Source organism: Triturus cristatus, chromosome 9, assembly GCF_964204655.1.
Source record: "Triturus cristatus chromosome 9, aTriCri1.1, whole genome shotgun sequence".
NCBI classification, from domain to species: domain Eukaryota; kingdom Metazoa; phylum Chordata; class Amphibia; order Caudata; family Salamandridae; genus Triturus; species Triturus cristatus.
In genome coordinates, this window is record NC_140592.1 from 1218267049 (window position 1) to 1218282630 (window position 15582).

Here is a 15582-nt window from a genome sequence, read left to right on the forward strand (position 1 = left end):
CTGTACAACAGCGGGAAATGAAAGTAAACCAGTGCCGCTGTACAACAGCGGGAAATGAAAGTAAGCCAGTGCCGCTGTCCAACAGAGGAAAATGACAGTAAGCCAGTGCCGCTGTACAAAAGTGGGAAATGAAAGTAAACCAGTGCCGCTGTACAACCATGTGAAATGAAAGTAAACCAGTGCCCCTGTACAACCGTGGGAAATGAAAGTAAAGCTGGGCTGCTGCATTTCAGCAGACAAGGAGGTTTACTTTCATTGTGTTAGCAGGCAATAAAAGTAGAACTGGGCACTGTGTCTCAGTGGGCACTAAGAGTAAACTGAGCAACTGCATAACAGCAGACAATGAGAGTAAACTGAGCAACTGCATAACAGCAGGCAATGACAGTAAACCTTGGGCCCTGCGAGGGTTGCCACCTTTGTTTGATGGCCTTTATAGCAAATCACTGGCCAGGCTGGTTAACAATAGACGTAAGAGCGTTAATTGAAATGTTACACGTAACAAAATAGCTGGATTAAATGAGAATAGACCACTTTACGGAAGATGGGGTGTTCATGACATGTAAAAACAAACCGTAATAAAAAAAGTCTATTCTATGCTGTACTATAAGAATCTCCCTCAATTGTACTGGCACTAAGAACTCCGTGCTGATGGTATACAAACACTTTCAAGTAGGCTGTATCTATGCCCATCCACTGTGATCACTCAGTAAACAAGCATTGGCATAGCCAATAGGTCTCGATTTTGGGACCTTATAAGTGTTTAGCCATGCAACAGTTGCATACCTAAATACTTATAAGGTCCCAAAGGCGAGACCTATTGGCTATGCAAAGCGGCCGTGCAGCCGCGAAAGTGAAAGTAATTGCGGTAAAGCGCAGCGCCCGCACACATGCACTGTAGCTCTAGGCTGGCCTGTAGCACTTGTTGGAGCCCTCTCTGTGGAAATATGGATTTTTAGGGTCAGTTATGTCCCCTATCTTGGACCCCAACGGTTTCATGTATAAACCATAAGTACATGTATGTTTCCTCCAGTTCCAGTTATGAAGACGCAAACACATGTGCGTCCACCGTCAACATGTCCTCTTTCAGATCCGCCATGAATGGGCCGGATATTCTATTCCTAAGTATGAAAGGCCACCGGATTTATATGGTTCACTTATCCCATTTTACAGTTCAGACGAGTAGGCCCTGATTCTGCCATCAAGTCTTTTCTGCCTTCTGCCTCTGAAAGCTCCAGTCTGAGCTCGCATCTGTACCCATGAACTTTGTCCTACTCCCTGCGCGGCTAACGGTGCCTGACTCCAGCCTGTTGCCTGCCAAAAACTGTATTTCACCTTCAAGATTATCTGCTTTGCTCCGCTCCCTATCCAATACATTCCTGTCTAGTAGTTTAAGTAAACATTCTCCCAGCTACCGAGCAAAGGGCCCGGCTTCTCTGTCTTCATGCAAGTAATTAATAGCCCTATTACTATGGAAGATTTCTGCCCTCGCATCTAGTGTAGACACTTAGACGCTTGTACACGCACTAACGGACAGTATAGTCAGTATAGAATAAGATTCTATCCTAAGAGACCTTTCTTTCTGGATAACACAGTTCTTTAAACATAGGATATTAGATATGATTTGGGATTAGGTTGACATAACCCCAGACTTCTGTCTCCACATGTAGAGCTAAATGTCAAGTCCCCTTCATCCCCTAGTTACACGTCAATCACACGTCATGCTGCTGCGTGCGCATTTCTGCCAAGTATTTCTGCTGACATTGCGAAATTCTTTCATGGAACCACCCATTTAGGACATCATACCTGATGACGTTCTTTAGTTACACCCACTTTAGTTACGCATGTATGTTCTTATCTTTGTTATCAACTGTTACGCCTCCGGCATCTGTTTCACTGTAATGCCTATTGTATATAAATGATTACTTGTCAATAAAGTGGGGTCCTTCACTTCCTGAACCTTCGTGGTGATGGAATATGGAGTCCTCAATTCGAATTGATTTTGGAATAAAGCCCGTTCCGAACCTCTAATACCACGGATTCTGCCTCTTATTTTACTGAGCTATTATTATAGATTTTCCGCATCAAATTAAGTCCCGGTAATTAAATTATTTACCACATATATGGCGCCCGAATAGGGACACTTTCTCATCTCACGCGCCGGAGGTGCGTTGCAGGCCCGGTCTCCTGTCACAGCTGGACGGACAACAACGCGTACCCACAGGATTTCCTGTATCTCCCTCCTGCCGAGCGGGGGTAACTGAGGCTGCGATCAACACCCAGACGAGGCGGTGAGAAGTGCGAAGTATCCCGACCAGAGCCTAGCTGAGAGAGCAAGATCCGAGGTATACAGAGGCCCACCAGTTCCGAAGTTCCGAAGTATCGAGTCGAGTCCAGTCCGGTCCGAGTCCAGTTCAGTTCAGTTCCGAGGCCTTCCGTTCCGAGCTACCCGGTGAGTACCATTGCCGGGGAGGCGTTCTGACGTGCACATAGGTTGTGCCGGTCAAGACGGGTTTGGGTACACAAATCCGGTCTGCACTGTTTCAGCAGTGTATCTGTACTGTTTAGCAGTATATCAAGTATGTCTAGTATATGAAGTCAGAAGTATCTAGTTAGTATCGAGTATTATGCTTAGTGAACGGCCATCATTGTTGTTCATTAAATGTTAAATGTTTTAAATACGTTCTGCATATTGTGGTGTGAATGACTGTTCATTATTGTGTTTCGTTGTATTAAACGTGTTCAAAATTAGGTATCAGATCAGATCAGTTCTCAAAATGCCGCTCTTTTCGAAATTAAGACAGATCAAAACTAGAAAAGGGGTACTCGAAGAAGCTGTTCCCATTCCTCCTAGGGACACTCCAGGGTACTTTATGTATCATAAACATGGCCTAGACGCCATATTATTTCTTGATTTATGGGTAGACTACACCAAGGAATTATCAGAAAGTCAGAGGTGGCCCGCAGCTGGGACCTGGGATGCAGATTGCATCGTGAAAGTAGAGGAAGAATTATGGAAAAAGAAAGCTAGACAATCACAGAAAGACGCCATTGAATTATGGCGTAAAGAATCGTATAGACGTACAGAAAAAGCACGTAGACAGGAAGAGAAGAGTAAGGAGAATTTAAATAAAGTTCGAGAAAATATATTAATTGAAGAAGGTACTCGAGTAAAATCAGAACAAGTAGACAGACAACGAAATGCCCTTATGAATGGTATGTATCCTCTCCTGGCCGAAGGATTACCTAAGGCTACTCCGGAGATACCAAAAGACTTGCCACCCCCATTGTTTCCGATAAAGGTACATCCCAAAGGGCATCCCAGAACCGCAGAAGATGTTTTTCTTTCCTCTTATTTAGACGACGCAGCTCCCGAGTATGCTAATGCTGCGCCACATAGACCGCCTGCAGAGGGGGTTCAACGCCAAGACCCTCTTCCGTCTGTACCTCCGCAACAGCAAATTCCGACACAAGTTCAGGCAAGCACATCTGCTTCGACATCTGTATCCACACCTATAGTTGCTATATCACGTTCGACGAATCCTTTCACATCCAGCACCCCAGGTGGGGCTACCGGAGGTACAGCAAACATTTTTTCCACGCCACCCAGAGTAAATAAACTTTCTTTTCAAGAAATAGCCCACCAACGTACGCCCAAACTAATAACTCCCAACACGCTCAAGGAACTTCTAATAGATTGTAGATATGACCCTGTGCCCGGAAAAGGGGACGAAATGATGCTAGCATCATTACGTATCCGACGAGCTGCTATATATTTAGGGAAGCTACCAGGAATGACTACACACTTAGAAAATATATATCACTTTGTCCAGTCAGGGCGAGATCCTGAGAGTATTAACAGAGCCATGGAGTACCAAAAAGTGGAAATACAGGGGGAACTGTTACGTTTCCTCATAAATTGTGTGATCAGAAATCAAGACCAACCAGGGGTAAATCCGAAAGAAATGCAAATTCTTACCACATGGAGTCAGAATATATCAGAGGGGAGACATGATAAACGATCATGTATAGTAGCTATGTGCCGAAAGATCCGCAAAGAAATAGAACGAATACACGAAGAAAGATTAGCAGTAGACGAACCTGAACAAACCGAAGACGAGGAAGAATTAGAACTGCCCACAGGACAGTTAGAAACTATGGCCTATGTAGGTAGAGGAAGATCTTGCAATAATACTAGATGCTTCACTGATCCGATACGTCCGGTACGTCCAGATAATAGCAGAAATTTCCAAACTCCTATAATAAATATAAGGTCCCCCGAACATTCGTTCCAAGCCGCTGACAACCTACTCCGAGAACGAAGGGGTTATCATATACTCTATTCTATGGACGAACAAGAATTAGCCAGGTCAGCCGTTCATTGGGTTGATAGTCCCGGAAAATATAGTGATGATACATTAGCACACACGTTTTTGAACCTAGCCCCAGATGAACAGCGTTTAGCTGGTATCTATATGATTCAACAACTCCTTATATTATATAAAAGCCAATACTCCGACCCTGGTCCCTTACCTGATATATTGACTAAATTACTCACGAATAAATGGAGAGGTTCAGGTACTGAGCTAATTAGAGAAATACTAGAATCCAGAAAGCAGTACATTCTTTTTGTATGTCCCGAACATGTTTCACTGCCCATCAAGGAAAGAACGACGTACTATATGGATAGACAGAATCCCTTACGCGAAGTGCACCCGATAAAAGGTGAGGACAATCAGTTTAAACGTGTGTTTGTATACACACCCATATCTAAAATAGAACTATTGGAAATGAAGAAGGTGGTACCCAGTCATGACAAAGACCCAGCGGGTTTCCACCGAGAAATTAAAGACATGTTGCTCATGGGAGAGTATACCTACCCCGACATTATGACAATATTGAAGGTATTAATGCCTGCGGGCATTTATGAAAAACTCAAGGAAAAGGATTGGGAGGTGGGAGACCAAAAGATAGATTGGACAGCATTAGAAAACGAAGAAAAAGCTCGAGGTCCAGGTGCAGGGCTTGGGGAGAAGACCAAAACACTACCAGGTTTACTAGTACAGGTACTGCCACGTTTATTAACTACGAAAAAGGAAGACTGGGGTGCAATCTCAGCCTGTAAACAAAAACCAGACGAGGACACTAGTGATTTCTACGCCCGATTCGAAAAATGTTTTGGTATAAATAGTGGAATAAAAGCAAGTAGCGAGTCGTATCCACATCTGTTTGTGACAAAGTTAGTTGAAAATTCTTTGCCCCAAGTTAAGAATAGAGTATTGAAATTCGAGAGTACCTGGCAAGGTAACACTCCGTCACAAATGTTACAAATGCTACAGTACCATCACAACAGAATTAGAGAGGAACAAGAACATGAACAAAGACGCATGAAAGACACGAAAATGAAAATGCTAGTTTCCCAGACAGTTCCAGCTGACGGTCATAAAAAGGGTATGACACAGTCCAGTGTTTCAGCAGGTCCTGTAAAAGGGACATGCAACTATTGTAAACAGCCAGGTCATTATGTACACGATTGTCCAGTTTTAAAACATAATATCGCCATAGGTAATACAAAAGAAAGACCACGGCCACCTAGACAGGATCAGAACCAACAAGGAGCCCCGCAGCATGCACAGTCCATGCCAGCCCCGCAACAGTCTCTGCCGGCTCCACCATCGCAGCCTATTGCTGCCACACCAACAACGACACGACAGATGTACCAGACCGCACAGTATGACTATCCTGATTATCAACGATACTCATGAAACAGCCTAGAGAGGGAAGTTGGCTTACCCCTTATTGAGGTCCCTGTAGATCAAGAAGGACCTTATGTACACAGTGAACTATTAGGCCAAGATAGAAAATTTTTACTTGATACAGGGGCAAGCCGAACAACAATAAAACGTAGTGAAGTTCCAGGGGCACCCCTCTCAGGCTCACAGAATATTTCCCTTGGCTTTTCAGGAAAACCTATCGTTAACGAAGTATCACAGCCTCTTCCCCTTACGATTGGTCCTTTGACACGAACTACAGATTTATTGCTTACTAAATCATGCCCAGAAAACTTGTTAGGTATAAAAACTTTGAAAGCTCTAGGAGCTATAATATGTTGTTCTCCGGAAGGAGTAAGATTGTTTTTACGTGATTTCAAAGGGCACTATGTGTCCCGAGACATGGATCACCGACTGCAGACTTTACCCACACATTTATGGGCACAAGGCCCTACAGATGTTGGTTGCATGAACATTACACCATATCGAGTCACACTAAAGGCAGGAGTGGTACTACCACGAATGCGACAATACAAGTTACCACCAGATGCTGTAGTGGCTTTACTGCAAATCATTGACGAACTTATTACCCAAGGAGTGGTTGTGGAAACAGACTCCAATGTATGTAATTCACCGATAATTCCGATTCTTAAACGAACTGATCCAAAGGCCCCGCCAGTATATCGATTGGTCATTGATCTGCGCGAATTAAATAAATGTATTGTACCACAATACCCCGTAGTTCCAGACATTTCTTCATTATTGACAGCTATTGATTCCGAAGCAACATTCTTTACTGTAATTGATCTCAAGAATGCCTTTTTCAGCGTCCCAATAGATCCGGAAAGCCAATACTTGTTCGGATTTAGTTTAAATGGACGAAGCTTTAAATTCACACGCGCACCCCAAGGATTCACAGAAAGCCCCAGCATCTATAGCCAAGCACTGAAACGAGAACTTGACAGTATACACATGCCAGTCAACACTGCCCTGCTTCAATATGTCGATGATCTGCTGATCACCGCTAGAAGCGAACCTGAATGTGAAAAAGCCTCACTGACGGTTTTACATTTTTTGGCCGAAAAGGGGCACAAGGTGTCCCCTTCTAAGCTGCAATTCTGTGTCCAGCGAGTTGTTTACCTTGGTCACTCGCTGTCCAAGGAGGGAAGGCAGCTTACACCAGATCGCATCCAGTTAATTGCTAACATGCCAATACCCAAGACACAAAAGGAGGTGCGGGCTTTTATAGGCCTCACTTCATATTGTAGGCAGTGGATCCCTCAGTATGCATTTCTAGCAAAACCACTCATTCAGTTGACAACACAGGAGGCAGCCACATCGACTGTCCTCCCTTGGACACAGGAACATACACAAGCTTTTGAAAGCCTAAAGAAAGCTTTATGTCAAGCACCCGTTTTAGCAACACCATGTTACTATAAACATTTTCCACTCTTTGTTACAGAACGCGAAGGTACTGCTTTGTCAGTACTCACTCAGGAACAAGCAGGATCACACAAACCGTGTGCTTATTTTTCTAGTACATTAGATCCCGTAGCTCAGGCTCTGCCTGCGTGCCTGAAATCAGTGGCAGCAACAGCTTTAGCAATTAGACAAAGCGATGCCATAGTGTTAGGACACCAATTGACAGTACAAGTACCACATGCAGTAGAGGTTCTCTTGAACCGCACACAGACACAACACTTGACTATAGCACGACTCACTGGTTACGAATTAACATTGTTTCAGCCACATATAGAAATCAGACGTTGTAGTACATTGAATCCTGCCACACTGTTACCAGTAAACGGAACAGACCCACTTGCACATGATTGTATTGAAGTTATCACTATCACGACGAAACCTAGACAAGACTTGACAGACGTCCCATTGTCAGATCCAGACCTGACGTTGTATGTAGATGGGTCATGTATGAGAACAAGTACAGGAGAGCTAGTGGCCGCGTATGCAGTCACAACAGATACTGAAGTTATTGAAACAAATCGCATAAATACCTTGTCCGCTCAAGTAGCAGAGCTCGTCGCTCTGACACAAGCCTGTATTCAAGCTACGAATAAAAAAGTCAACATATATACTGATTCACGTTATGCATTCGGAGTTGTACATGACTTCGGCGTGCTGTGGCGAGAGAGAGGTTATTTAACTTCTCACGGTACCCACATTCAGCACGGACCCCTTATTCATGCCTTACTAGATGCAATACATCTACCCACTGCAATATCAATTATGAAATGTAAAGCTCATACGAAAGTTACTGATATCATTTCCCAAGGCAATGATTTAGCTGACAGAACAGCTAAACAGACTGCTCAAACCCACACGTCTGACATGACAAAGACAATAGTTCCGACACCAACACATTGCATGACGGTTAAGGATCCCGCTCTTGACGTAATTGACATACAGACACATGCTACACCAGATGAAATAAAGAAATGGACTGAATTAGGAGGGACCCAAACGGATCAAGGATGGATGACGAAGGACAAATCTGTGTGGTTCCTTCCTGATTCAATGGTCCAAGTTATCATTAACACTGTACATAGTCCAGCGCACCTAGGAGAAAAAGCTATGCTAGACAGCATTCAACACATTTGGTTCAACAAACATTTACGAGCAGCAGCTAAACAAAAAGTCCGTACCTGTATGATCTGTTGTCAGTTTAACCCAGGTAAAAGCATTCCCGTAGAACAGGGTGGATTTCAGCCTCCTGATCACTCTTTTGAAGTCCTCCAGATGGATTATATCCAGATGGAACGATGTCGAGGATTCAAATATGTTCTCGTAGTTGTCTGTGCTCTTTCCCGTTGGACAGAGGCATACCCGGTTTCAGATTACACTGCCCCGACTACTGCCAAACAGTTGGTTCGAGAATTCTTCCCACGATACGGTTTACCACGTGTTGTCTACTCAGATAACGGCCAGCCGTTCTCCTCCGAACTAATGAAACACGTTTCACTTTTGTTAGGCTATCAGTGGAGATTTCACTGTGTCCGACACCCCGAGGCAGCAGGTCTCGTGGAACGACATAATCAAACTCTGAAAATTAGATTGTCCAAAATATGTAGAGAGAAAGGTGTCGACTGGGTAGTAGCCTTACCAGTTGCACTCTTTTACATGAGAATGGTAGCGCACTCTCGAACAGGGCTATCCCCTTATGAGGTGGTCTTTGGTAGACCACCAAATATGTGGAGGACGCCTATACCACGAAAAATAACTGATGTTGACTGTAACATGCTGACAGATTACTTGGCTTCCTTGATGTCTGCACTACAATCTTGTCGTTCACAGGTAGCTGCAGCCTTTCCCGACAACACCGAGGTGAAACCCCATGACGTAATTCCAGGGGATTTGGTGTTAGTGAGGAATTTTGACCGGAAGTCCCAGCTGGATCCTAGGTGGAGATCGCCTCAACTCGTACTGTTAACAACGAGGACAGCCGTGAAGATCGAAGGTCGAAAAGGCTGGATACATTCAAGTCATATCAAGAAATTTCATGGACTACCTTCCGATGTAAATGACACACCTTGCGTGTCTTCACCGATTGACTTAAAGCTTCCTTTGGTTGAACTGAATGACAAAGAACAATACAGACTAAAATTAAGGTCTACCAAGTCAGACAATTTGATTGTTTAAGTCCTCTCCAAGGTGAATCGGTCGAATTTGTCCCTGACATGAATCCCCTAGACCTGAATAGAGAAAGACACCGAAGGAAGCGAATGAAACAACATGCGTACTATAAATCACTGCGTAGTCATTGCACAGTGACGTTATTAATTTTGTTTTTCTTATGTCTTTTAATAATAGCTGCAAGTATATTGTTGCACATATATTACCTATTTTTAAACATGTTCATAATGTTACTGCTGAACATTCTTTTAGTGAACTTCCCCCGCATGAGTTGTCATATAGATTTGCGCTGCGCAACAACACTTTTATTAGTATGTTACATCATTCCCATCAGGTTAGCAATGCTACAAATTGTTGGATATGTGGCCGATTCCCTCCCTATCAGAACTATAAAGGAATTCTGCCTCTCTTCCCATACCCTTTAACACACAATGGCTCCTGTGGAGCATGGTTTAGTCTAATTAATTCCCAAGATTCGAATTCCGCAGTTTATCAAGACAACTGGGTATGGGGAAACCTGAACTTAGTTTTACTTAAAGTCTGCTACCCTAACAAGGAGGGACTTCCCAAAAGAACAGGAACTGATCTAGAAAATGAAGTATATGGATTAGGTAATTTCACGCTTAATCTCATGATCCTGAATGTCGAATCCGAACCTGCACCAATTTTGCCCGCTATGTCAGTATTTCCAGTTAAAGGTGAATTATGTATAAGAAAGAATGGCTCTATACACATGGGCCACAGTAAATGCACCACTGTAATAGAATTCAGTGATCAAGGCAAGTCTACATTTAGAGCTTCTCGCCATTCCTACTTTGTATGTGGTCAGACTGCATATATACGTTTGCCTCTAGATTGGGATGGTACCTGCTACATTGGATTCCTTTTGCCACCTGTTTTCCTAGCTCCTCCTGATTATCATAGAAATACTCATTTAGTACACAATAGAGAACGGAGAGATCTCCCAATAGTCGATTACACTGAGACAGCATGGGAAAAATACACAGATTTCAATAAAGGTCTCTTTCCCTATATAGGTACAGTTACCAATAGTAAGCTGATACGTAGATTAACCAGAACCCTTGAAGCAGTAGTGAACGAAACTATTTCCGCCTTAGGCAATTTAACAGAAGAGCAGTCTGCTATGCGGATTGTTGTGCTTCAAAATAGTCTTGTCCTTGACGTCATCCTGGCCGATAGGGGCGGAGCTTGTAGGGTCATCGGATCAAGCTGTTGCATTTTCATACCAGAAAATTCGCCATCTGTATATAAAGCCATAACTCGCCTTCATAAGATTGTAAGCCAGATACACCAGAATCCAGGCACCTGGACTTGGTCCAGTTGGTTTTGGAGTGTATTATCTACCTTTGGATGGAGGGTCCTATCCTTCCTAGGTATTGGCTTTCTCATACTATTCAGTTGCTGTTTATGCCTACAATGTGGACCAGCGATTTGTGGTCTGTGTGCCACCTCGTGTATCCCACATCCAAGTTTTCATTCAAGATTCCGGAAAAAGAAAGAAGAACAAATGATGCTATATGAACAGATCAACGGATTGATGAAGATTGATATCTCTTAAGGGCAAGTAGGGGACAAGGAGGGAATGTGGAAATATGGATTTTTAGGGTCAGTTATGTCCCCTATCTTGGACCCCAACGGTTTCATGTATAAACCATAAGTACATGTATGTTTCCTCCAGTTCCAGTTATGAAGACGCAAACACATGTGCGTCCACCGTCAACATGTCCTCTTTCAGATCCGCCATGAATGGGCCGGATATTCTATTCCTAAGTATGAAAGGCCACCGGCTTTATATGGTTCACTTATCCCATTTTACAGTTCAGACGAGTAGGCCCTGATTCTGCCATCAAGTCTTTTCTGCCTTCTGCCTCTGAAAGCTCCAGTCTGAGCTCGCATCTGTACCCATGAACTTTGTCCTACTCCCTGCGCGGCTAACGGTGCCTGACTCCAGCCTGTTGCCTGCCAAAAACTGTATTTCACCTTCAAGATTATCTGCTTTGCTCCGCTCCCTATCCAATACATTCCTGTCTAGTAGTTTAAGTAAACATTCTCCCAGCTACCGAGCAAAGGGCCCGGCTTCTCTGTCTTCATGCAAGTAATTAATAGCCCTATTACTATGGAAGATTTCTGCCCTCGCATCTAGTGTAGACACTTAGACGCTTGTACACGCACTAACGGACAGTATAGTCAGTATAGAATAAGATTCTATCCTAAGAGACCTTTCTTTCTGGATAACACAGTTCTTTAAACATAGGATATTAGATATGATTTGGGATTAGGTTGACATAACCCCAGACTTCTGTCTCCACATGTAGAGCTAAATGTCAAGTCCCCTTCATCCCCTAGTTACACGTCAATCACACGTCATGCTGCTGCGTGCGCATTTCTGCCAAGTATTTCTGCTGACATTGCGAAATTCTTTCATGGAACCACCCATTTAGGACATCATACCTGATGACGTTCTTTAGTTACACCCACTTTAGTTACGCATGTATGTTCTTATCTTTGTTATCAACTGTTACGCCTCCGGCATCTGTTTCACTGTAATGCCTATTATATATAAAAGATTACTTGTCAATAAAGTGGGGTCCTTCACTTCCTGAACCTTCGTGGTGATGGAATATGGAGTCCTCAATTCGAATTGATTTTGGAATAAAGCCCGTTCCGAACCTCTAATACCACGGATTCTGCCTCTTATTTTACTGAGCTATTATTATAGATTTTCCGCATCAAATTAAGTCCCGGTAATTAAATTATTTACCACATCTCAATAAGTCTTGCCAGACCAGCGCATGCGCTGGGTCAGGCAAGACCTAAAAAAGAAGTATATTGATAACCATTTGCCATGCTAGAAAATTACATTTTTAAAATGCACTATTTGAAGCAAACATAGGCTCAGTATATACAACAAAAGGAAACGTTTACGCATCTACCAAGAGCTGCTTTTAATACTGTGCACTTAAATCACAACTCACATAAAACGTAGGCGCATACATCCATTTTGAAACATCGAGATTAACAAACAGGCTAGCCATTTCTAGTACAGAGAGGTATTGAGAGCCATTTGTAATGCAGAGAGGTATTGAGACGTCAGCCAGAATCTAGCATCACCCTTAATGGAACCAACTTGCACATTTAACCTTAGCACTCAGCAGCTACATCTATGAATAAGAGCTTGCTCAAGCGGTACATTGCAATGTAGCAAAAGTGATGCAAATAGTAAGCACCCTGCTGTTCAGCAGAGTTAATATTCGTCCAAGTGACAGCGTAAATGCAGGATACTAAGAAAATGTAAATACTTGCCCAATACCATGGTTACAGACGTATAGATCTGTATTGCCATTTAAGCTCTTAATTGCAGAGTTGCCATTTTGTGCACCGAGGTTTCTAGGGCTTCGACTGCCACGCAATAGATTTCTGTATATAGAGCACAGCTTGAGATGACGCTTCCCAAGCCACTGAAGATAGAGCGCAGGAGCACTCACATAATGTGCATCATTATGGATAGAATATGTAATCACGGCAGAGCTGCGGGGGAGCTCGGCAGCATCGGATGCTCTGCTCAAGTGTTTTGCGGGCTGGTGGAATGACACTGGAAAGTATTTCCAGGTTGTACAACACCAGAGAATCAGGGTTCGCCTCAAAGATGTGGGGCCCGATTTACAGTTCGTGACTGATATCCCATCCGCCTTATTGTGAATGCCATAAGATATAGTGCACTTTTGATAAGGTGGATGGGCCAGCAGTCATGGTTATGACAGTGACCCATCCCCCAAATTGTAAACCACACCCTTAATGGTTTAGATGGGAGCAATAACCAATCCCACCTACCGGTAACAAACATTGGATTTTGGAGAGGTTCAGTCATGGTTTTTATTGGTTGAGTCGTGCGAATGTTCATTGTCCAATTCAGCAAGGGAGCTTTAAAAAGTTCTTTGAGTAAAGGTGCATGTGTTGTAGGATGGTGTTATCTATGTTCTTAGTAAGTTTGGGCTTCAGCTTACAGACTTCAGACCACTGCTCCAACTCAACGTAATAAAGTAGAACTCATGAACTGCAGTAACATTAACATTACCCATGCTCATTTTACAGACTTAACCAATGAAAGACAAAAATAAGTCCTGCTAGGGATGTCTGTCAACAACGTTACCAACATCCTCCCCAGTCGCTTGCGCGCTCATCACTTACCTATCTGGTCAGCAATGCTGTCCTCACTTCTCTGCCAGCTTGGAGTGGATTTACCACTGCCACACGTGTCTGTTTGAGTGGTCTGGCGGTCCAGAGAGGCAGGGGATCTACGGGGTGCTCCAATCCTGATTTTAAAAAAAGGAACAACCGTGAGGTGCAATTTAGCCTTTTCCAGAAAATGTTGTCTTTTTTAGAAATCGTGTTTAACTTTTCTTGTTTTAAAACTTATAACAAGTGGCTACACATTTCAAACATTTGACAAAGATCTAAAGCAATTTGAGATCTCAAAAAAATTGAGCACCTGGTGACCTGTATCTTGTTAATGATATTTAAAATTATAGTTAACCACTCAATAAGAAAACTGAATATAAATATTATAGATAGTTCGACAAATAGATGCTCGAACATCAAGGAACATATTTGTTTACAGTTTTGCAGAAAGTTACTTGAAAGGATTTATTGAATGATACTAGAGTAACCATGCAAGACAACACAAGTGAGTAAATATAAAATAATTCAGACACATTATCATCACCAAATGTCTTATTATCTTGTTCTACCTATTCTAGATTTATGGAGCTAGTAACTTAGGACAGCAGAAGTTACCAGGCCAGTCGGACTGCCGATACAGCCGTCCTGCCACCACCTACTTTGCAATCAAGTTAAACAAACGTCACATTTCAGTACAATGCAGGAGCACTGGATAGGGATAGGCAGGATCATTGTGCGGCTGCAGTAACTACCATGGATTCACCAATATCAAGGAATGATGGTTTCCAAATTGTAAGTCTTTTGATTCTGCCAGTTCGAGTACTTGGACGGCAGTGCTTACCAATCACTGAAAGGAGCGATTAAAATAAAGCAAACATCTTTGCACTTAGACAACGTAATTCCAATGAAAATAAGCATTTCAACAAAAACATACAGCTCGCAATTTCAATAATATTTTCATTTGTTTAATGATGAAAATTTTAAACGCCTTAAAAAGATATTGGGGTCCATTAGGATGTAGGGCGGATCGCCATCGCCCGCATGGCTGTGGCGATCCGCCCTACATCCTTCCCTGCCCGCCACCCATCCCCCCAGCTATATTAGTATGGCGGGGGTACCGCAGCAGACGGGAGACTGTCCGCCGCTTTTCCGCCCGGTCGACGAGTCGACCGGGCGGAAAAGGGTTTAATATGGTGGCGGAGTCTGCTAGACACCGCCATCCATATCAAGATGCAGGCGGGAGGCAGCCCGTTGCCGCCACGGAAAGGCATGCAGAGTTTGAAGTTGGGGGCCCTTTGCAGGCCCCCAGGATGTTGAGGGGTGGGGGGGGCACCTGGGGGGTACCTATGGTACCCTCCTGCATGTGCATGCACAACATGGCAGGCACCGCGCGGTGCCTGCCACGTTGTGCATGCATATGCACAACATGCATTTTTGGCATTGCGGCGGGTGATGCTGAAAGCACCGCAATGTTAAAAATGCAGGATGCGTCCGCCAGCGTGGAGGGCGCATTCTAATCACCCCCACGGGACCGCCGCACTTATGGCAGGTGGTCCCTTTTTACGTCAGGATTGTCCGCCCGCCATCCTAATGATGCCCATTGTATTCGAAATCCATTAGCAAAAACAATTCTAACATTTAATTCGATAACACAGGTTGCGAAGAAACTTTACACATCCAAACACGAAGGTGACCACCCGGAGATTTTTTTTTTTTAAACCCAGAAATCCACTTGCAATTCAGTGTAAAATTTGAAATCATGCAGCGAAAAATTAAATATTAAATCTTCAACATATGTCCGTAGGTTCCAGTACAAATTCGATTCATTTTTGCTAAGCAAGTTTGAAGAAATGGTAATTACCACCATGAATGCTAACTGTATGTAGAACCAGCATAGAGACCCATCTACAAGCATTTCAAGAGCTGGTGGCCTCTGCGCCAAGTAAAATAGCCAGTGAGCCTCCTA

General features: G+C 43.4%; 1 protein-coding gene across 5 annotated transcripts in view; it reads right to left on the bottom strand.

The window, feature by feature from the left end:
- SIPA1L1 (signal induced proliferation associated 1 like 1) overlaps positions 1-15582 on the bottom strand; it is an 820039-nt gene that overhangs the window by 200921 nt on the left and 603536 nt on the right. For all 5 annotated transcript variants that reach the window (XM_085627288.1, XM_085627286.1, XM_085627287.1 and 2 more), the window contains one exon: positions 13626-13750. In XM_085627288.1, coding sequence (XP_085483414.1) covers positions 13626-13750 — 125 coding nt within the window. The remainder of the gene's footprint in view (positions 1-13625; positions 13751-15582) is intronic.